A 22,412-nucleotide genomic window follows, 5' to 3' on the forward strand; every position below is an offset into this window, starting at 1 on the left:
CTCAGGGTGAGAAGCAACCACCCCTAGGTCACACAGCTGGGGCCAGCAGAGCCAGGATCTAAATCCAAGAATCTGACCCCAAAACATGAGTCCCATTGTCCTAAGGACCCTCACTGGGGCTTCAAAGGCTGAGAAGGGTGCCCCCCGCCCCCATCCTGCTCCCACACCTGGCACCTCCCCCACCAGCTAGGGTCCCGGGGCCAGGCAGCCAGGGCACTGATCCCCAGCCCGCCACCCACCCAACCAGCCCGTGGCGTCCGCCTGGGCAGCTGAGGGAATTGAGTTATCAGATCTGAGTCAATTAGGCCAGGGCCTGGTATACACTGGAGCTGTGCCAGGCAGCTGACTTTCCTGACAGGCAGGGGATGGGAGGTGGCTGGGAGGAAGCTGGTCCAGGCCCTGGAAAGTCCTTCCTACCCCAAGGTGGTAAGAGTCCTTTCACCTTTACCAGCTCCAGGAATCATTACCTCCAGAAACCAGTCATCTTGGTTGGGGTGGGTGAGGGAGGGGGAATCTTCAGAGGGAGGCCAGCAGGGTAGGGGGAGGAAATGGCAACGAGAGCCCCCCACTTGCCAGGCCGTGGTCTTCCCCTGTCAAAGCCCAACAACTGTCTCAAGAGGCAGGGCTTACAACCCTGCACAGATGGGGAAACTGAGGCCCAGAGAGAGAAAATGCACTGTCCAAGGTCAAGTAGCTTGCAGTGGCAGAGTCCAGAGACCTAAATAGAGATCCCTCTGCTTCGAAGCCCGAGTCCCAGAGACCCAAGAGAAGGGCCTCTCTCAGGCCTGGTTTCCCTCCTCTGCAGGACACGGCACTTCTTGTTATGAGCAAGAGTAGAAGAAATGGATGTGAAAGATGCTTTGTAAACCGTACAGTATGAGGGCAAACCGGAGAGAACAAGGGCTAATACCGGGCCTGCAGAGGCCACATGTACAGCCTCCTCAGACTCAGCCTCCCCTCACCTCCTCCACCCCCTCAGCCTCCCCAGCCCTGACACCCCCAGCCCTACCTTGAGCAGCCGCCCACTGACTGTGCCCAAGAAGACCACGGTGTAGTTGCTGACCATGGCCACGGCCACAGAGGAGAGGCCCGGGGCTCGGAACACAGGCGTGGCCTTCAGGGGCTGCAGGATGGACAGAGGGTGCTGCAGGTGGGCAGCCCCACAGTCCAGTTGCTCTGGCTGCAGCTGCAAAAGAAGCAGGATGTCAGACCTTGGCTCTAGAACCTTCTTTGGCTCCCTGCCCACAGTGTATGTCAGACCTCAGCATCAGAGCTTTAAAGTCCAGCTGCGGCTTTACATGCCCAGGTCCAGGCTAAGGCCCAAACACAAGCAGGACCCTATCCCTGACCGTAGACTGACCCCTGACCTCAGCATTCGTCACAGAGCTGCCTCAAGGGGACGACGTTTCAGGTAGGTAGGGACCATACAGGAAAAGTTCTGTGATGGAGGCAAGAAGAGCTGGCAGAGGGACAAGGTCAGGAGGCCAGTGAGGTAAGGACAGGGTGAGGGCCACACACCCTCACGGACTTGGAGCTGGCCCTCGTAGCTGGCCACAGCCGGCAGAGCAGAAAAGCCCACACCAGACCTCCCGAGGCCATCCTCCCCTTCAGCTTACCTGCTGCTACCCAAGAGGTGTCCCTCCTGCCCTGGCTGGGTCTCCACAGCAACCAGGGGGTTTCCTACTCCTAGGGCCGCTGCTCTGACCCCAGCACCACCATCCAAATTCCCAGCAGCTCACCAGACCCCAGACTGAGGCCTCCCCACACCGAGGCCCTCCCTTTCTCCCACAACCATGCATCCCCCTCATCTGCCCACATTACAGATGGGCAAACCAAGGCAAGGCGTGTCCAAGTGCACAGTCCTGCCATCCACATCAGCCCAGCGCCACTCCAAGCGGCGAATCAGTCCCAGCACACGTCGGAGTGAGACAAATGGAGCTAGTGACCCCAGCCCCCAGCCATTCCCTGGACTTGTTCCCACCCCCTCCCTGGGTCTTGTTGGTCCTTCTGAAGGTTCCTTCTGCTATTTGCACAAAAATACCAAACAGGCCTCCAGGAAGCACCTTTGGGAAGATAATCGTGCAAATCCACAAGGACACAGACACAAGGATGGTTTAGAAGAGTGGACAGGGGGACACAACCTTAGGGTCCTGCAGGATTGAGCAGGAAGATAATGGCGCATCGTCCAGGAGAGCCGCCCCCACACTGAGTGACACCATAAATCCGTATGGATCGAGACACAAAGATACCCGGCTGGGGAAAGTCACAGGACGTCATAGGGCCGTTTTGGGAGAGCTGGTGCATCCACAATAAGGTAATAGTCATGATGGTGAACATAATAGGCTGTGTTTGGGGCGCCTGGGTGGCTCAGTCGGTGAAGCTGCCTTCAGCTCAGGTCATGATCTCAGGGTCCTGGGATCGAGTCCCGCGTCAGGCTCCCTGCTCCTCAGGGAGTCTGCTTCTCCCTCTCCCTCTCTGTGTTCTCTCTCTCTATTTCTCAAATAAATAAATAAATAAATAAAATCTTAAAAAAAAAATAACAGGCTGCGTTTACTGAGAACTGACACTGTACCAGACCTGGGCATCAACTCCCTCTATCCTGGCCACCCTATGAGGTCCCATGTCACAGATGGGGAGACTGAGGTTCAGAGGGGACAGAGCCTGCTTTAGATCACCAGTTGCAGTGTCATGCCTCTATGACTGAAACCAGCAGCAGACTTGAGCCCCCCTCAGCCACCTGGACGCTGGAACATGGGCAGCGGAAGCTGAGCAGGGACTCAGAAGGTCACTAGAATGTAGCATCAGGACCAGCTTTAGGGAGCAGACTTAGAGAGTCTTTTTGTTGTTTTCTTATTTCTTCCTTCCTTCCTTCCTCCCTCCCTCCCTCCCCCTCTCTCTTTCTTTCTTCCTTTCCTTTCTTCCTTCCTTCCTTCCTTCTTTCTTTCTTTCTTTTTTTAATTTCTCATTTGTGCTTTTTGCAAGCCTAAGCCACTGATGATGTGCCTGTATGCGGTTTGCTCAAAAGCCCAGCTAGTTTTCAAAAACAAACAATAAATATCAGGTCCACCTGTCCTTGGGCGAATAAACACAGTTTCAGGCCCCACAGGCTTCTAGGTGAGACCTGTATCCCAGAGCGTCCCTGGGGGTCCAGGCCCCGAGCCCAGAGGTGGGCTGGGGCTGAGGCCGCCCCTGGGCCAGAACCCGAGAGTAGGTGGTCTTCCACAGGATGGCCGGGGGTGACCAGGCAAGTGACCTCGCTTTTCTGAGCCTCCGTTTCTTTAACTATTAAGTAGGTGCATCTCTCTCGCACTCCCCTCACAAGAAGTGGGATGAGATCATTCGTCGGGAAGCGCCTGCACTATGCCTAAATGCTCCAGAAGTGTTAGCTGATGCTGCTGCCATTTCAGATAGGACTGTCACTCAAATATTATAAACTGGAATTTGGGACAAATCGTGCCTACCTCTAAAGCTTTCCAGCTGGACTGCCCGGGAGCCCTTAAGGCAGCCTCTCACCCGGGAGGCTCTCCCAGCCCCTCATTTCTGGGCCTGCTCTGACCTCGACATGTCCCCTTGAACACAGCTGCCAAGTGAGCCCTTTAAAAATGCAAAGAGGCCTCCCCAGCTTGATACCCTCTGATGGTTTACACAACACTCAGGATAAACACTGAATCCTAAATCCTCCCATCAGGGGCCCCAGCCCTTCTAAACCCATCCCATACCCTCCTCACCCATACTCCTCCACTCCAGCCACAGGAGGCTTGTTTCTGTTCCTCAAACACTGGGTCTTACCTCAGGGCCTTTGCTCATGCTGTTCCCTCTGCCCAGAGTGTCATTCCCCAGACTGTCACATAATTGGCTCCCTCTTGTTCTGCAGCTTCAGACCTACCCTGCCTGACTTCATTCTGTGTGTGCCCGAGGTGGGGGACAGCTGTGGAAAGGGGATGCTGGACCATTTCCCCCAGCGGCCTCTCCTGGTCCTGGGCCCACCCCTCAGCCATCCTGCAGCTGCAGGGAAGAGGTGAGGGGGGCTCTGTCAGCAAGTAGGCAGGAGAGCGGGCACTTGGGCCTGAGGCCTGCCATGAGGGAAGCTTCTCCTAGGGGTTACATAACTTCTCTTCACTGAATATGGATTACTTGCGTCATGAAATAATAAGCTGTTTTAAAATTAAAATTGTAAACCCTTGCCTGGAGGACATGATTTTCCTCCCTGAGCTCTGGGGGGGGGGGGGGGGGGGGGGGGGGAAGGGAAGACCTAGGAGGCCCCGGATGACACCCTTAGGGTTTTCTGTCCTGGGCCCCACAATGGGGGACCCCAGCCAGCCAGGAAAAGCCGGACGAGGCACCCAGATGAGGGTGATTTGTGAGCCGGGCACGGCAGAGAGAATGAGGCAGGAACATGCCAGAAATCCAGCTCTCGCCTGCCCGCCCTGACGTTCACAAGCCATTAATTCTGTACCGAAGGAATTTTCTAAAGAGCCTTTCCTCCAACTTTTTTTTTCTCTTATCCTAAAAATAAAATCTAAAAAAAAATTTTAAAGGAGAAGTAACCCCCCGTCAGCTGCTCTGGATGATCTGTGCTCTGAGGGGAAGCTGACTCCGGACTGCCAGGGGAAATCACAAGGCTTCGAACTGGCTCAAAAGTGGAAGCTGAGACCCATGTCCACGGAGCAGGCGGGAAATGCCTCCCCTGCTGGGGGAGGGGGCTGCAGGCCTGGGAAAGGGGGACAGTGCCCTTGGGGACACAGCAGCCCTCCCAAGTGTGGCCTCCACCAAACTTGGTCTCCAGGGGCAATTAGCTCCAGGGGCCCAAAATACCACCCTGACCGGCGGACGCTGCCTGAAATTCCTCCCTTAGCACCGGCCTTCCTTCAAGTCTCACTTTCCGTAGGTCTTTCAAAACACAAATTCCCCTGGAGGCAGGGGAGGGCTGACCTCTCCCAGCAGCCCCCTCCAATCCAGTAAAGCCACCTTTCTAAGCACAAAACTAGTTAACTCCTCCCTGGCGTCAAACCCATCTCCAGCTCCCAGCTCCCCTCAGGATCAGGCCTGGCATTCAAGGCCTTTGTGGTCTGGTTCCAGCTGCTCAGGCTTCAAGTCTCGCTTTTTTCCTCTGTCTAACCCTCTGCTCCGACCACACCAACCTCTGCAATTCCTCCAGTGTGGCCACACCTTCCCACCCGGGCTCCTGATCCTTCATAACCGTTACTCCCTTAGCAGCCAATGCCCTTCCCACACCTCTGAGCCCTCATACTTCCCCTGGCCCATCAGTCTCCCTTGTCTTGACTCATGCTAGTCCCTTTGCCAAACATGTCCAGGCAGCAAGTTTTTCACCAGCTTTCAAGATGTGACTCAGAAAAAAATCTCCCCTCTTCTGGACGGCACTGTGCTGGTTACCACTTTCATTGATCATGGTAGCATAAACATGAGCTTCTCCAGGGTGGAGACTGTGCTCTAGGAAGATTGTTTACTAAAGAAAGGAGACTAATTTTGACTAAAGTGTGATTGACTATATTCAGCTGCTTCTTTTCCAAACAGCGATTGAGAACAATACTGCCATGCTGGGTGCTGGAGAACTAGAGCAACATATGGGCCAACTGTATGCCTACTATGTGTGTGGCAACATAGGGGAGTCAGGCGTTCAGGTCCAGGCAGCACCGGGCTGCTACTTTTGGTTCCTCTAAGAACCTCAGTGTATCCCTCTCTGAAATGGGATGAGCAATAGCTGCTGCGGGTCTCAGCTTTTTTTCTGAGAGCAGGACACACCCTCTCTCTTCAGCTAGCTGCCTCCTGGGGCCAAAGCTCAGCTCTGCCCACTTTCCCATTAAAACTCTTGACATATTGATTTCACTACCAACTGTAATTGTGTTGACTTTCTCTCCCCAGGAAGCCGGCTGGAGCAAGAGCTTCAAGAGCCCAATTTCTCAGGCCTCTGCATCCTGCCTGCAGACCCCATCAAACCTCAGCCCCACTGCAGGTGGCACTCTGAGGAGGGTGAGGCAGCAATGGTAGGCCAGGTGGCGGGCTGCAAGGCCCAGGAGTTCTGTCCCAGGGATAGAAGACACCAGCTGTTGGGGCTTTGTGCTTGGGAATTGAGGGCACTTTCCCACCTCAAGTGTTTGACTGTTATCGAACCAAGATCCCAGGAAAGTGAAATTTCACCGTGAGGAGCTGGAAGCACACACCATCCCTTTTGGGTGTTAAAAAATACACCTGGGCTGGGACTCGACCAAGCCCCCTCCTCTCCCTCCACAGTGGCCAAAGGGAGCTTTTTAAAACTGTAAGGCACTGGTTGGTGCCTGGGTGGCTCAGCCGTTAAGGGTCTGCCTTCGGCTAAGGTCATGATCCCGGAATCCTGGGATCGAGCCCCGCATCGGGCTCCCTGCTCGGCGGGAAGCCCGCTTCTCCCTCTCCCACTCCCCCTGCTTGTGTTCCCTCTCTCGCTGTGTCTCTCTCTGTCAAATAAATAAATAAAATCTTAAAAAAAAAAAGTGTAAGGCACTAAGTACAACATGGGATCCTGGAAAAGAAAAGGAACACTCGTGGAGTAAAGTCTGGAGTTCAGTTGAGAGCAAAGTACTAATGTTGGTTTCTTAGTTTTGACAAATGTACCATGGGAACGTAAAACCTTAGCAATGGGGAAAATGGAGGGAAGGCTATGCAGGAACTATCTGTACTATCATCCTAACTTTCCTGTAAATCTAAAAGTATTCCAAAATAAAAAGTTTATTAAAAAAAAAAAAGCAACCACAAACCAGTCTGTGTCCCCTCTGCAGCTCAACAGCCATCAGTGGATCCCTAGTGCCCTCCATAAACCCAAACTTTGCTCCTGGGCCCTCAAGGTCCTGCTCTACCTGGCCTGCCCCCTCTGGGGCTCCCCTCAACGCCCTCCCCTGCCAACTCTTCCCGCAGCTTGGACAGCCAAGGACAAGGAATTCTCCCTCAGGAGAATGCCCCAGAGACAAGGACTAGAGGAGAGGGAACAAGCAAGCATCAGGTAGGGTGGTCACGGGGGTCTGACAGGCAGTCTGCAGGAGGCCTAGACAAAAGAACCACTAAACTCTGCAGGAATGTTGCCTCACACAAAGCCCAGGTGAGCAGTCCTTCCCCCACCCTTCTTCAGAAGCCCTGACGTTAAAGGGGGAAGCATTCTCGAGGTCACCCTCGTGGCTGACCACGCGGGTATTCAGTCAGGTCAGGTCAGTCAGCCTGTGACTCCAAACCCAAACTCCTCCCTCCCACGTTAGCCGGTGCAGCTTCTCAGAAACCGCAGCTAATGGGCTATGGCTCCCCTGAGTGGACACCTCCACTGACAGTAAACTGAGTCATGGAAAGAGCCGTGGGCCTACTGTGCGCCAGCCCAGGGAGGAAACAGGATGGACCTGGCTCTAAGGGGCAAGCGGCAAAGGCCCCCACACCGTGGAGGAAGCCGACCGCTGCCTGGGAAGGAAATACCAGCACCTCCCAGTGGGTGATCAAGACATTTACTTCCTGGAGGGGTAGGCGGGGACAGAGCATGCAACTGGGCCACAGAACAACAGCCAAGAGGCCTGGCTCTGAGCCCAGGTGAAACCAAGGTACAGAGAGGGGCAGAGGCTTCCTCAGGCCATACAGCGCCATAATCCCCTACCTGACCCCAGGCTGCCTGAATCAGGCAGTGGGGGCGGGGGGAGCCCCGAGAAGTAGCAATGGACAGGGCAGCTGGGGTAGACCCTTCCAGCGTTTCAGAGAGGCCTGCCTCTGTTTCCCTGATCCCCTCTCTGCGCAAGGTGGGTCACCCAGCCCCAGAGTTGGGTGGGAAGGCAGCACCGGGCAGCATTCATCCAGTCCAGCTGAGCACCGTCTAGAAGGGTTGTGTGAACCAGACAGCCAGGCCATCCTGAGCACGATATGTCTGTCTAGCCACAACTGGCACCCCAGGCCCAGCCACCAAGCTGGCTGCACTCTGGAAGGACATTCCCCAGGCTGAGGTCAGAGGTCCGGCTGGACTGAAGACGTGCTATGTGTAGGCCCTGAGCAGAGCTACTTCACAGCCACACGCTTGTTGTGTCCCCATGTTACAGACAGAGAAACTGAGGCTCCTGACATAGCAAGTCTCGTGGCTCATTACTCACCATGGGATGCTGCTTCCTGTCTGAGCCTCAGTCTCCGCATCTGTAAAATGGGGACAATAACTGCACTCTCCATCGAGGGCTGCCGGAAAGGGCTCAGCTCACAGCAGCCCTCGGTACTGACCCCTGCAGATTCTCAGTCAACGTTCCCCATTAGCTGGGCAGGTCACACAGGAGCCGCCCAGGATGAGCCACTCCACCACATCCACCCTCACCCACGACACGCGTGTTGGGAGCCCGGCCGAAGCCCCCTCTGCTCAGGCCTGCCTGGGAACTCCTACCGCAGCTGCTGACTCAAGCAGCCATTGTTTTGTTAGCTGGACATGCCCCCCCCCCCCCAGACACCCAGCTCCCCCTTCTTAAAGCTGTTTCTCATTCTGGCCCAGCCTGGCCCCATTTCCAGCCCTTCCCCCTGGGGTCCCAGAGGAGCCCAGTGTGGGATGGGCAGCCAGCAACTCTTCCCTGCCTGGGGTAGTCACTCTCTGCCCCACCAGCTCTAATGGGGGGCGGGGCAGCAGAGCACTGCGGCTCCAGCCCCTCCTTTCCCTGGAACAGTTTCTGTCCCAGCCTCTTCCCCTAGAGGGGATGTGGGCCAGGAGAAGCTGAGAGCCGCAGCTGCCTCTCTTGGGCACATTTGGCCTTCCTCCTCCTGGGGCCAAGGAGCCCTAGGGACTGGAACTCACACCCTCCTCCCTGTCCACTGAGTGCTGGCCTCCCTCCCAGAGTCATCATATAACTGACTGTGGGCACAGCAGAGGAGACAGGGCTGGCTTGGAGGCCCCAGCAAACATCTCTGGGCTGGGTTCCATGTACTGGGGACACGGAGGTGACACAGGGGTCCCTCTCTCCAGCTGCCCACATCTCAGTTCAGAGATCACCCCCAAGTCGGGAAGGGACAGCTTTTAAAATAGTAACAATACAGTAGTAGCAACAACACAATAGTAAGTTGGCTTTGTGCCCCGGCCTGTATAGCCTCAATTTAACCCTAATAAGTCGGTGCTACTTTACAGCAAGGGAAACTGAGGCACAGAGCAGCGACTTGTCCAGGGTCACACAGCCAGAATGGCCAGATGCGAGCCTGAAACCTAGGCAGGCTGGCTCCGGAGTCCTTGCCCTTAACCACAGCCTGTCCCCCCAGTGCTCTGCTGGGCAGGGCCAACAGCTGCTGGGGGCCTGGCTGCCTGGAGCTGGAAAGGCCCTGGGTGGCAAACTAGGGAAACTGAGGCCCATCAAGGAGATGGCCGCTTCTGGAGGGCTCGTTCACTTCAAATACAGATGTTGGACGGGCCCTGAGAGGGGCATGGGGGTGGAGGTGACCGCAGATACCCATTTAGCTCCTTTCCCGGGCCTGGCCTCCACTTCAAGGCCTCTGCCCACTGCCCCCCCATTATTTACCGATCAGAGCAGAAAGCACTACATGATTAACGCCCCACTGGGGCCTCGCTGGGCCTCATAATGGAGCTCCGAGCTTCCTCCCTCCTCTAGCGTGTGATTTATCGTGTTTCAGGGTAAAGGATGGCGGACGGGGAGGGGCCAGCCCTGCGGGCCCAGCGGATCTCAGATCTCGGTGGCATCGAGTGTCAGCGGGAGAGTGGGTGGTGCAGGGGCCCATCCAGGCAGCCTGTTGGGTTCGGCTCTGGACCAAACACGGGCTTTGAAAAGAAGAGAATGGCCACACTCCGGGAGTAGCCAAGATCCAAATGCACGTGGCTGGCGCCAGGAGACTTTCCAGGCCCGTCCCCGCAAGGCACCGGCTGGTTTCCATGGCAATCCCCACACCGTTGTCAGAGCTGGAGAGGCCCACGGGAGTCACCTGGTCCAGCCACAGTGGGGGCTCTGGGAGGAACTCGCCTCCTGCTTCTGCCAGCACCTAGCAGGGCGGATGAGGGGCCAGCAGCTATGCAGTCCCTTCTAGAACCAGATCGACTACGTCTCACTCTTCGCCAGAAGCCTTGCTGGCTCCCCACAGCCCACAGGACAGCATCCAAATCCTTGGCCTGCACCCCAGGCCCCACACACTCTCAGCTTCATCTCTGCCTGCTACCCAAGCCACGTTCTACCACATCTCTGGGCCTTCGCCTCTGCCCGGAATGCCTTCCCCAGCCCCATCTGCCCAAGTCCAGCTCCAACATCCCCCTCCTCCAGGAAGCCTTCCTGGACTCCCTCAGAAGAGGCTGGGCAGTGTGCAGCCCTGGTTGTGGCATATGTTCTGTCATGATCTCCTCCCTGACTGTCTGGGAGCCCCTGGAGGGTAGGGGCAGAGCCTGACTCATTCCTTTTTGGGGGCTGCCATGTAACAAAGCTGGGCCCCTCCTCTATTGCCACATTCTAGAGAACCCTCCACCAGAGCAAGGACAGGCAGGGGATGCTGCCTAGGAGGTGCTGGGCTCTGGTGGGTGAAGGCAGAGGCACCTGCAGTCCTAGGCGACAGAAGCCCCAAGCCTGGGACCATGCTGGGCATGGGGGCTCACTGGGAAGCCCTCACTCCTCCTCACAGCAGCCCCAGCAAGGCCAGAGCGGCGTGGGGTGTCTGTTTCCTCACCTTTAGGATGGACCCTTTCACCTCTTCCCATTGTGACCTTGAGGGCCCCTCTGGATCGCACCCCTTTAGTCGATGTTTCGGGAGGAACCAGGGAGTAAAGGGAACGAGCACAGGCTCTGCAGCTAGACACCGGCTCCACCCTTTACCCGCTGTGTGACCTAACCTCTCTGGGCCTCGGTTTCCCCTTTTTGTAGGTTAGGGATAACACTCATCTCATTCCATTTCCGGGGCGATTAAAAGACTCTAAATAAAGAGCTTTGCAATGTGCCTGACGCAAACCCCCGAGCAACAACAGCATTACCAGCGGTCCCACTGGCGCTGAGAGAAGCCGTTCCAGGACAGCAGGCGCCTCCTTGCCACCCCACAGCCCGACTCAGATCGGGAAACTGAAGTCCGGGAAGGGCGCGGGCCCCCACAAGGCCTGGGGCTCAGGCCCTCATGCTCCTCTTCCATACACACCACGTCTGTTCTCCCTCCAGCAACCCGAGCACAGAACCGGGCCTTCAGGTCCAGGAGAAGCAGCAGCCATGGGCCAGCAAATCTGACTCTCGTAGTGTTTTTGCAGGGGCTGATGCTGATGCACACAGCCTCTGCTGAACACCAGGCTGCCCTGTTCTTCCCAATGCTGAATCCATTTTTCAGATGGGGAAAAGGAGGACCAGAGAAGGTAAGTGACTTGCCTGAGGCCACAGCTAGGAAGGCACAGTGCTAGGATTTGAATCCAGGGAGTTGGTGCCAGGGTCCAGCACTCATGCACCCTCTGGGCCTGCCTGGGTGTGGCTGGTCCTAACTGTGGGTATGGTTAGGGCCGGACAGATCTTCCATCCCCTCTCCTAGCAAACCCTGGATGGCGCCGTACTGCCCTGGAGGGGAGGCAGCCTCCCAGCCCCAGTACCCACCCAGCACTGGTCCAGGGCTGGGGTCAGTGTTGAAAGAGATTTGTCAAGTCATCGTACAAACTGACCACATCCTTCACTTGCACACTCAAAGGGCCAGGAGGCTCACTCCTTCCAGAATCCAGAGGATCACATTTTTAGACATGAATGCAACTAGTACTTCCCTGCCTTCCCCACTTCCTCAAAAGGCCTGGCCAGCCCCAGCCTTGACAGACGCCCCGGCCAGCCTCCCCCTACTCTGGAACTGAGTCACTGCCCCATCAGCTCCCAGCTGCCATCGGGGGCCTGTGGTGCTGTCACAGAAGAGGGTTTTGTACAAAGGGCCCTGCCCAAGTCTCCATGGGGCAGGGTAAGCAGAACTCCCAGCCGAGAGCTCACAGCTAATACTAGCCATTGCCCACCATGGACTCTGGTGCCAGCTAGCCAGTCTGCGGATCCCCCTTCCTGTGAACCAGCCCTGTGACTCTGGGCCTCAGTTTCCCTATCTGTAAGCTGGGGATAACAGACCTTCCTGCCTCATGGTGGGGGGCTATGAGGTCAAACACACTGGTGCTCGTGAAGGGCCAACATGGTGACCCCGCTCAGAACTGGGAGCTCAGCAATGTTTATTATCCAGCCCCAGAGAGCTGACAGGGCACCTACCCTCCGCACACCCCTCAGGCCCACCAGATGCCCAGGTGCCTGCCCCATCAACGGCAGTGAAAACATGCCCACTCTCTCTTTGTCAGCCTCTGTCTTCCTGCCTCTGAGCTCACTCAGTGGAGCGGCCCTGGACACACCCCCGCCTCACCCCTCTGTCTTGCCCAGCCAAGTCACCTTTAGGACCTGGTGTGATTCCATCTCCTCCAAGGGCCTGACCCCCCTCCTCTGTGCGCTCCCTGCTCTGCTGGCCCTTTGACACATGCTAAGCTCATTTTTCTCAGATGTAGCTTTCCCTCCCGTTATTAATACCTCCACCTGCCATTTCCTGGGTACCGCATGCGAGATTTTAATCTGCCCACGTCCTCAGGGGTAGACATTGTACCCTTTCACAATGAGGAAGTATGAGGCCCAGAGAGGGTAAATGACTCACCCTGGGTCACACAGCAAACGGGCAGGAGAATGGGACTCAACGTCTCGTACCTGCGAGTCAGGACTGGTGACATTCCCAGGGTGGGCTGGGATATTAACTGTCGCCTGGCCCAAGGTCTGTCTCTCTAGGCTAGAAGGTCATCCTGGCCAATGCCGCTGGAACCCCCTGAGTCCCACCAAGTGTCTGCTTTTACCCTTGGCCACAGGAAGCTCACTCCCAGCCCCCAGCCCAACTCCAAATGTAAAGCCCATCTTGGAAGCTCTGTCTCCCTCCACCTCCACCCAGCATTTCAGCCCCTAAATTGGTTCAGAAAACGCCTTCTTAAAGATGAGCACCCACCCACCGCATGCCAGTTTAAAACAGCCTGAGGGTTTTTTTTCCACCTTTACTATAAAAAGACACCTTGAAAATGCAGCATTGGCATTTCCCTGTTGGTTTTCCTTTTGACTTAAAAAAAAAAAAAAAATCACAGTCACTGAAAGGTTGAGAGGAAAGATTCCAGGCAGGGAATTAGACTTGGCCTGCCCTCGCTTTGCTGGATAAGCCTGTGCCTCAGTTTCCCTCATCGACAGCACACAGCAACTTCCCAACTGGCTTTCACCTCAAACATAAATTGAGGAAAGGGATCCAAGCTACACACAATGGAGGATAATTTTCGCACTCACTTTCTTTCTCAAAATCATGCAACGGCCCCACATATGCCAAAAATAATCAGGGACAAAGTTGGGGCCCTCCAAAGCCTGGCAGGGTGGACAAGTTTCCCTGCTTCTGACCTTGCAGCTTCTCCCTTCCCCAGCAGATTCCTGGATGGAAGGTGGCAGCAGAGGCTAAGGCTTCATTGTCATAAAGGTGGGTGGCAGAGGACAGAGTCCTCCAGGTGAGAAGCTGGAATGTCTGAGATCACTCTGACCAAGGGGCTGGACCTATGGGGTCAAAAGACTCCCCAAGCAAGAGTAGGAGGCTGGGCTTCCAGAGGGCCACCTTGGCCACCTCACTTGAGGGTCAGATGTCCCTAGAGAACAGATGGAAGGGCAGGGTCCTGCCCCCAGGTCCAGCCCTACTGAGACCACCTGCTGCTAGAGAAGTCAGGCCAGACGGCTCTGGGAGAGAAAGGGATTCCAGGTGCCTGGAACTCCTCCAACACCCCCAGACCAAATCCATCCTCTCCCCCAGAGGCACCCCACCACATGCCCTACTCTGACAGCACCAACTTCCATCCCGATGCTGGACCAGACTGGGCAGCTTCCTGCTCCCCCCGTCCAACCCCACCTCTGGGGCTACATCCTGGCACCTCAATCTGGCCGGAACCCACTGCTTCCCTCTATGCCCTCAGACCAGGCCCTACACAGCCCCCGGGAACAAGGCCGGACCTGCCACCTCCACCACCGCGCCCAGGGCCCACCACAGGGCTTGGCACACAGTAGGTGCTCAAGAAATATTTGCAAGTAAGTGAGTGAATCTCTTGCCTGGAAGATAGCACCAACCCTCCAACTACTCTTCCTGCATCTCATCTTCCCTCTCACTAGCCACCTAGGGACTTCCTAAAATAATTATATTAAAAATAATCAGAGTACAGTTGACCCTTTGAACAATGTGGGTTTGAACTGTGTGGGCCCACTTATATGTGGATTTTTTACAGGACAGCACTGTATGTATTTTTCCTTTGTTCCGATTTTCTTCATAACATTTCCTTTTCTCTAGCTCTCTTTCTCATAAGGTTACAGTGTACAACACACATAACATACAAAATATACGTCAATCACTGTTTATGTTACTGGGAAGCCTCCCAGTCAACAGGAGGCTATTATTAGTAGTTATGTTGTGGGGGAGTCAGAAGTTATATGCAGATTTTTGACTGTGCAAGGGGGTAGGCACCCCTAACCCCTGAGTTGTTCAAGAGTCAACTATAATTGCAAACATGTGTACCAGGCACTCTACTAAGAACTTTACAGGTGTTATCGCCTTTAATTCCCACAACAGTCCTGTGAGGTAAGTACCTTCTTTTTTTTTTTAATGATTTTATTTATTTATTTGAGAGAGAGAGAGAGCATGAGATGGGGGAGGGTCAGAGGGAGAAGCAGACTCCCTGCCGAGCAGGGAGCCCGATGCAGGACTCCAAGATCATGGCCTGAGCCGAAGGCAGTCGCTTAACCAACTGAGCCACAGGCGCCCGAGGTGTGTACCTTCTTATTGCTCCCATTCTACAGAAGAGGAAAGTGAGGTGCTCATTCAGATCACATTACTCCTCTAGCTAAGACCCTTCATGGCTCCCACATCCCCAGGATACAGTCCCAACTCCACGATGCAGCCTCCCTACACCCGCAGGCCCTGCCCCCTTCCCCCAGCCCCTCTCTCACATCCCCCCCAACCCCCCACTGCAGGGACCACCTTCAGTTGCTCTGGCCCACCTTGCTGTTTCCTACCTCCAGGCCTTCACACAAGCTGTTCCCTCTGCTGGGACCCTTTTGTCTTCCTGTGCCAGCTTCATGTGGCTAACCCTTGCTCATCCAACCACCTCCACGTTGATAGCACCTCCCCTAGAAGCTATGATGTCCCCTCCTGGGGCTCCCTCTGTCCATGTTCTCTTATCACCCGCCCCCTGGCCCCCTGGGCTCTAAGTGCCTGGCCACACCTCTGTCCTCTGCTCACCTGCACGGGCCACAAGAGCAGAAACTGAGTCACCACTGGTCTCCAGCACACAGTGCCAGGCTGGGGAACACAGCAGGGGCTTAGGAAATGTCTACTGAGGCCTTCATCTAGGCTAGAGGTGGGAAATGGTGGGGTATTTACTGCTGTAGAAGCCAAAAGGGGTCAGCGCTGTCCCGGGCTGAGCCCAGAGCGATGTTAATAAGGCCCTTGGGGTATTGGCAAGAACAGCAGGCAGCTACCAGCTGCTACTATGTTCCAGGCACCACGTGCTTCACATTAACTCATTCATTTAGTCCTTGAAGCAATCCTTAGGGGTTTGTTTTTAGTGTCCCCACTTTACGGAGGAGAAAACTGAGGCTCAAATAGGTTAAGTCACTTGCCAAGGTCACACAGCTGGGAAGTGAGAGGAAGATTTGAATCTAGGGTACAAAGTCCAAGTCCTTGGCCTTTCACTGGGGAGCTGGCAACAGCCTGGAGCTGGAATAACCATGCCCCGCCCCACCCCGACCCAGGGCTACGCTAGCTAGAGGCCCAGACCTGGGGCCGTGGACACATTTGGGAGATATGGCCCAGGAGCACTGTCCCGTGCCCACAACTAGGCAAGGGGAAGGGGAGAGGGGTGTGGAGGACACAGGGAGAGTCGCTGAGGAGGGCCAGAAATCAACCCCACCTTGGGGTAGGGAGAAGGCCAATGGCCACTCTGTCCCTGGGGCTGTGTCCCTGGAGAGGCCCTGCCCCTCTAAGGAGAAGGAAGCCCCAACCCCCTTCAGCAGAGTGAGTCACTGCACCAGGCCAGGCTGGGGGCCGTGGGAACCAGGCCGGTTCCTGCCAGAGGGGGAGGGGGTTACTGCAGTGGCGGCCTGAGGAATCCCATGGATCAACCCACACCAAGGGCCTGGATGGACACACAGGCCCTGGAAAGGCTGAAGGAAGGCCCAGGCGCTGGCCTGACCTCAGCCTGGGCCACTACAGGAGGGTCTTCCCCCTGTAGAACAGGGATTGACTTCCCACTCACCTCCTCTGGCCCTGAGACCCCCAAACAAAGCTTGTACCCTCAAACACACCCCTTTGGAGGATGTGGCTCTGCGGAGGGGAATGGTAGATGTCCCAATCACAGGGCTAGGCAGCCAGCCCTGACCTGGCCGGCCCCTGTGGGTGGCAGTCTGCCCCACTCACCCACCGTGACCTTTATTTTCAGGGCGGCCAGCCAGCTGGTGGTGGGCAGCCGTGGGAGCCCGAAAGCAGGAGAAGGAATCCGTGTTTTCTCAAAGCCCCAGTGTTGGGCACACCCACAGGGGAATTATTAATCTCATGAGATTCTTGCCTGCAGCCTGAAGACCATGGAGAAGGGACGGGGCAGGGCCATGGGGGGCCTGGCCCCAAGGAGGGCTCACCAGGAAAAGGCTGAGTTCAGCATCTGGCTGAGGGAGAAACTGAGGCTTCCTAGGTGTTGAAATGGACTCCCCCACCTCACACGAGGATGCAGAGTGTGGAAAGGGCACAGGGTCCCACCCCTCAAAGCCCCCTGAAGAAGTGACCCCTTTCTAGTGAGCTTTCTTGAGGAGACCTGCACAAAGTTCCCTTCTACACCCGTGTCATGTCCCCCACAAGGTCAACACACCACAGTGATCCCCCACCTCGGTCTAACCCAGCCCCAGCGGCCTGGGCCCCATTCCCACCCAGCCGGTTTGCTGCCACACCTGGCCCCTCCTCACTCCCACCTGAGCCCCTGGCCCTCTCCTGCGCCCCCTGCATACCCTAGGGCTGCACACAGTGCTGTTCACCTCCCTCTACTCCCCTGGCTCCGGCACTTCCCCACACCAGCCACCTGACACTCCTCCAACACACTGGCGCGCACACGCGCACACGCACACACACACACACACACACTCTGAGCTCCGTGTCCATTAGGCAGCAAAGGATTAGTGGTGTTAAAAACACAGATGAGGCCAGACAGCCTGGATTCAAACCCTGTCTCTGCTGGTTCCCAGCTGTGTGATCTTGAGCAAATTATTTAACCTCTCTGTTCCTTATTCTTCATCTGTAAAATGGAGATGAGAGTAGAGCCTACCTCAGAGGGCTGCTGTGAGAACCAAGCCAGTTATGGCATATGAGGCACTTAGTGGGCATTCCACAAATGTGGTCGGCTAGCCCACAGCCCCCATGACTGGTACTTGCTAAGTGCCCAGTATATATATATATGTTGAATGAGTGAATAAAAGTTGGCCTCAGGAACACACCTGTTTGCCAACCAGTGGTCTCCCCAGAGTACCTGCTGGTTCCCAAACATCTGTGTTCCCTGCCACACACATCCCACTGCACACCCAGGCCCATCCTGCTGCCCATGTCCCTCTGGGACACTTCTACCTGCCCTACACTCCTGCATGACCAGCTGAGCGACACACAAATCTGGTGCATATGCCCCTGTCACTCCCTCCTTGCTGCCCCTCACACACATCTGCAGGGCCCTGGTGCACACCTGCATGCCTCCCTGCAAGCCAGCCACACCCAAGCACACATCGGCCAACTCCCAGGGCAGCCCTGATAGGCTCACCCAGCCAGCGCGGGACCCACCTTTGGGCAGACATGCACTCGCTTGCTCGGCACTCAGCACACACCTAGGACCACCACCCGCACACCTGGGCTATAGATGCGCCTTTGGCTCTCTCCAGCGCACATCTGCAACCTCGACCCCTCCCGCACACCTAGTCATGCTCACCTGGAACCCAGCACTCCCCTGAGTGCCTGCAGGCGCACACCTATACCGTATTTGCACCAGTGCCCCCACCGTGGCTGACACCTGGGTCCCGGCAAATGCACCTGTGGCCCAGAGTACGTTCCTGGGTCTCCACACGCGCATCTGGGTCCCACACATTCACACCTGTGTCCCGCTCAGCGCACAACCCGCCCGGTCACCTGCACGCTCTCCCTCCTGCCCCCGCCCTGGGCGGGTGTCCGGCTCCCTCGGCGTACCTGGATGTTGCGCTTGCGCTCGCAGGCCGGCCCGGTGCCCTGCACCACGCTGTCGAGCACCGCCACCACGTCCGGTGCGGGCTCCACAAAGCAGGCGTTGCGCGCGGCGCGGATGGCGGCTTGCACGTCGGCGAAGCGGAAGGCGCACAGCGCGGCCGGAGTCGCGCGGGCCGCGGGGGACCCCTGCGGCCGCTCGAAGACCGCGAAGAGCAGCTCGCGCGCGGGGAAGACGGACACCAGGCGGCTGTAGAGGTCGCCGCGGCCCGCGCCGCCCGCGCACTGCAAGCCCAGCTGGATGTAGGACTCGGTGAGCTTCTTGGCGTCGCCGCCGGCGCCGCGGGGCAGGCAGATGCGCGCCAGCAGGCTCCGCGCCTGGCTCTCCTTGTCGCCCGCGCGCGCCTCGCTGTTGAGCGCCAGGTACGCGTAGGACGGGGCGCCCGGCGGTGGGTCGGGCGGGTGCAGGAAGGCGCGCACGAAGCCCAGCTTGTGCTGCTCCTTGGCGCCCTGCTTGATCTTGAGAATGTTGTCGTCGGAGGGGTTGAGGTCGAAGGTGAAGAGTTTGGCCAGGTCGCCGCGCGCATCCAGGGAGCGGATGGCGATCTCGGGCGTGTTCTCGAAGCGGTGGTCCTCCAGGCTGCGGTTGCGCGGGAAGAAGGCGCTGCCGTAGCCGGTGTACGTGGCGCCCACCAGGAGGCGGCTGCCCCCCGTGCCGGCGGCCGGCGGCAGCACCAGCCCCACGGTGGACGCGTTCGGGTGGTTGGCCGCCACGTTGAGCATGCTGGGGAACACCGTGACGGGCTCGGCGGGCGGCGCGGCGGGCGGGAAGCGCACGGCCACCGCGGAGATGTTGCCCCGCCGCCGCAGCTGGCAGAAGCCCTGGTAGATGGACCCGCACACGACCACCAGGCCCTGGCCGGGGTCCAGCTGCAGGATCTTATTGTAGTTGTCGGTGAGGCGCCGCGGGTGCTCGCACGAGGCCTGAGGCAGCTGCGGGGCGTGACACAGCGGGCTGTCGGCCACCGGGCCCACGGCCGCCTCGGCCTCCAGGCTGAGGTTGGCGCCCGACAGCTGATAGAGGCGGTTGACGGCCGCCAAGTACACCGTCCCCGCCGCGCCGTCCAGGGCGAAGTTGTTGGTGGGCGTGGGCGAGGGGAACCGGCGCTGGATCTCCAGGGCGCCGACCCGCGCCGCCCCCAGGAGCAGCAGCAGCGGCAGCAGCGGGCACGGTGACGGGGCCCGGAATGGCGGGCGCGGCGGCAGGGGGCTGGCCGCGGCGGCCCGAGCGCTAAGGGGTGCGCCGCCCGCGGCGCGACGAGCCATCCGGGCGTGCGCGGGTTGCGCGGCGCGGCGAGTGCATGGGGCGCGGCGCGGCCGGGAGCCGGGAGCCCGGAGGCGGCAGGAGGCGGGGGGCGGGCCCGGGCCGCGAGGCGCTTCCTGCCCGCGCCAGCGGCCCCCGGCCCCGGCGCCCCGGCCCGGCTCAGCCGAGCCGCGCAACACGGGGGGGGGGCGGGGGCGGCTCCGCTGCGGACACGCCCTCGCGCCCCGCCCCGGCCGCGCCCCGCCTCCCGGGCCCCCCTCCCGCCCCGGGCCCCCCTCCCCAAGCGCCCCGGGCCTCCTCCCCCGGCAGCCCGCCGGCCCCGCCCGGCCCACCCGCCGTCCGGCCTTCGCAGGGCTGTCGACGGGTCCCGCCGCCCTGGGCCCTCCAGGAATCTCCCGCGCGGCGCCCGCGGCCCAAGGCTCCCTTTCCCGGCGCTGCCTCCGCCTCCGTTGCTCGTTCCTCTCGCTCGTTCCTCCCTTTTGGCCGCTTGGCCTGTCTGGCTCGGACTTGTATCCTTTTTTCTTCCTCTCTTTCTCCCGGGTCTCTGTCTCTCTCAGTGTCTCCGTGTCCGTGTCTCTGGCTAACCCTTCATGGCCCCCCAACTCCGTGTTGTCTCCCTCTTTTGCTCAGCCTCTGGCTCCTCTTCCCTCTCTCGGACTTGCTTTCGCTCTATGGGAAACCACCCATTTCCCCGCTCTCTCCCTTCTGTTTTTGTGTCCCTGGCGCTCCCCGTCTCTCCATGGCTCCCTCCGTCTCCCGCGTCCCTCTCCCCTCCATCTCTGTCTGCCCCCATTCTCTCTGTCTCTGCCTTCCTGATCCACAGCCCTCGCTAGCTTTCCCCATCTCACATTCAGAGGCTCTCCCCTAACACTCGCTTTCACCCGACACCATCCAGGCCTTTGCTGGGCCAGTTGGGCACAGGGCACCTCCTCCTCAGACTCCACGATCTGCCCCCAAAACCTCAGCCCCATAAAGGAGGGTTTACAAGTGTCAGGGACAGAGGGAGAAAAGCTCAAGGGTCAGACATATACATCAGGGAAACATGGAGAGAGGAACTATTCAGGCATGTGCCAAGCCGTGGTGCAGGCTGGGCTGGGAGAGTGACACTGAGAGTGAGGCTTTGGCCCTGCGGGAGAGGGGAGTGGCCCCGGGAGGCCCACCGTGGCCTCTGTGGAGACCCGGCCCTACGCATCTTGCTGGGCACTGCCCCTTACTCAGGACTCTTGGAAGGACCTAAAATCCTCCCAGACTTGGTGGAAGATCAGCCACGAGTGAGCGGGCAGTCAGGCCTGCTTCTCCTTTCCTCGGGCCTTTCTTCTTCCACCTGGAACAGGTAGGCACTGAGGTCAGAGGCGGGCTGCCATGGTTCCGAGGTCACAGAGCCACTATGAGAAGCATCCACGGCCTCTGGCCACGGTGGTGCCCGAACAGTGCCCTGCCAGGCACTATGCCAAGTACTTTACGTGTACAGACACACTGAGTCCTCACAGACGCCTTCTGAGGCTGTTGCCCTTATTATCCCACCTTACAGATTTGGAATCCGAGGCCCCAGAAGTGAAGGGACTGGCCCAACCTGCCCAGCTCACCTGGAGCAGAACTACAAGGCTTGAAAGCCAAAGTCTGTTGGCCCTGAGCCTCACCCAGATCTCTCCCAGCCCCACGCCCGCTCTGGCTGCTCAGAATCAGGGGGCTCCCATCAGGGGCCTCAGCGCACCCCAAGGCCCCTGCTTTCAGGGTGGTCTGGCCTCAGCTCCTTTGTTTCCACCTGGCCAGGAAGGAAAGAGGGTTTCTCTGTGCCCCCAAGGGTAGGCGGGAGAGGCCAGGCCTACAGCTGTCCTCCACTTCCCTCCTTCCAGCACCCTTGTCTTCCTGCTGCCCCTCATGCTGCTCGGTCCCGGCCCCCTCGGCCGCCCCCTCCAGCCCTGCTTTGACAGCCGGGAGTGTTCAGCTCTAGGAAATCGGAGGCTCTGTTTCCGGTGTCCTGTCCCCACCTGGGCTCCAGGCCACTCCAGGAACAGCTCAATAGGATGCCCCCCACCCCTAGACGGGGAGGGCTCCGCTGTTCCACCTGCGCCAGTGGACTGGGGAACCCCCTGGGGGTACCAGGGTGCTGGGCGCACCTCCCCCCCACAGAGCCCTCCCCATCAGTCCATCTGTCTGCCTCCCTCCTGCTCTTATCTTGCTCAGGGCCTTCCCCACCCCATCTCTGTTTTTGTCTGTCTTCTTGCTCCTCCCGGTTACTCTCTCTCTTTGTCTCTCTCTCCCCCAGTCTCTTCCCACCCCCCCTCTCTTTCCACTCTGTCTCTTTGTGTGCATATCTCTCTGTCTCTCTGTGTCTCTCTGCCTGTCTCCCTCCCTATCTCCCACCCCCCTCTCCCTCTCCGGCCCCTCCTAGCTTCCTTCCTGTCTCCAGGCTCATCTTGCCGCATCCTGCAGCTCCCCCCACTGAGCCTTGAGGAAAATGCTCAGGGCTGTCACAGCTCAGCCTGGCGCTCATGATTCCTGGCACTTTGGACACAAACTACCTGCAAAGCTGAGCGCTGGGGGCATGCAGGGCGAGGTTAGACTGCAGAGGGCCCAGGCGGGGTCCAAGTGTCCTCTCAAAGTGCTGTGTTGACTAGGGCAAGGCACTTGGCCTCTCTGAGCCTCAGTTTCCTTGTCTGTCAAACAAAAACAATCATAATAGCACACAGGCCCCTGGGAGGTTGTAAGATGTAAACAACAGAACTACCAGCAAGTACAGTGCCAGGTACACGTCAGGCATGGGGCAAATGGCAGTTTCTCCCCCTGCATTGAGCAGTGGCTCACCGGGCCCCACTTCCAGCCTTGGGTTCCACGGCAACTGGTGGAGCCA

At 58.2% G+C, this 22,412-nt stretch overlaps 1 protein-coding gene across 5 annotated transcripts in view; it reads right to left on the reverse strand.

Annotated features, from left to right (window-relative positions):
- The window catches only part of PLXND1 (plexin D1), a 58,395-nt gene extending 38,811 nt beyond the window's left edge, over nt 1-19,584 (reverse strand). For all 5 annotated transcript variants that reach the window (XR_012380966.1, XM_073901687.1, XM_025885203.2 and 2 more), the window contains exons 1-2: nt 18,241-19,584; nt 1,010-1,186 (exon numbers count right to left, since the gene is read on the reverse strand). Coding sequence is in view for 4 of the 5 variants with exons in the window: in XM_073901687.1 (XP_073757788.1) it covers nt 1,010-1,186; nt 18,241-19,560 (1,497 nt within the window). In the remaining variant the exon portion in view is untranslated. The remainder of the gene's footprint in view (nt 1-1,009; nt 1,187-18,240) is intronic.
- Nucleotides 19,585-22,412: the final 2,828 nt, after the last annotated feature.

The sequence above is a fragment of the Callorhinus ursinus genome, unplaced genomic scaffold, assembly GCF_003265705.2.
Source record: "Callorhinus ursinus isolate GAN/ISIS: 27379988/994484 unplaced genomic scaffold, GSC_fseal_2.0 scaffold15, whole genome shotgun sequence".
NCBI lineage: Eukaryota > Metazoa > Chordata > Mammalia > Carnivora > Otariidae > Callorhinus > Callorhinus ursinus.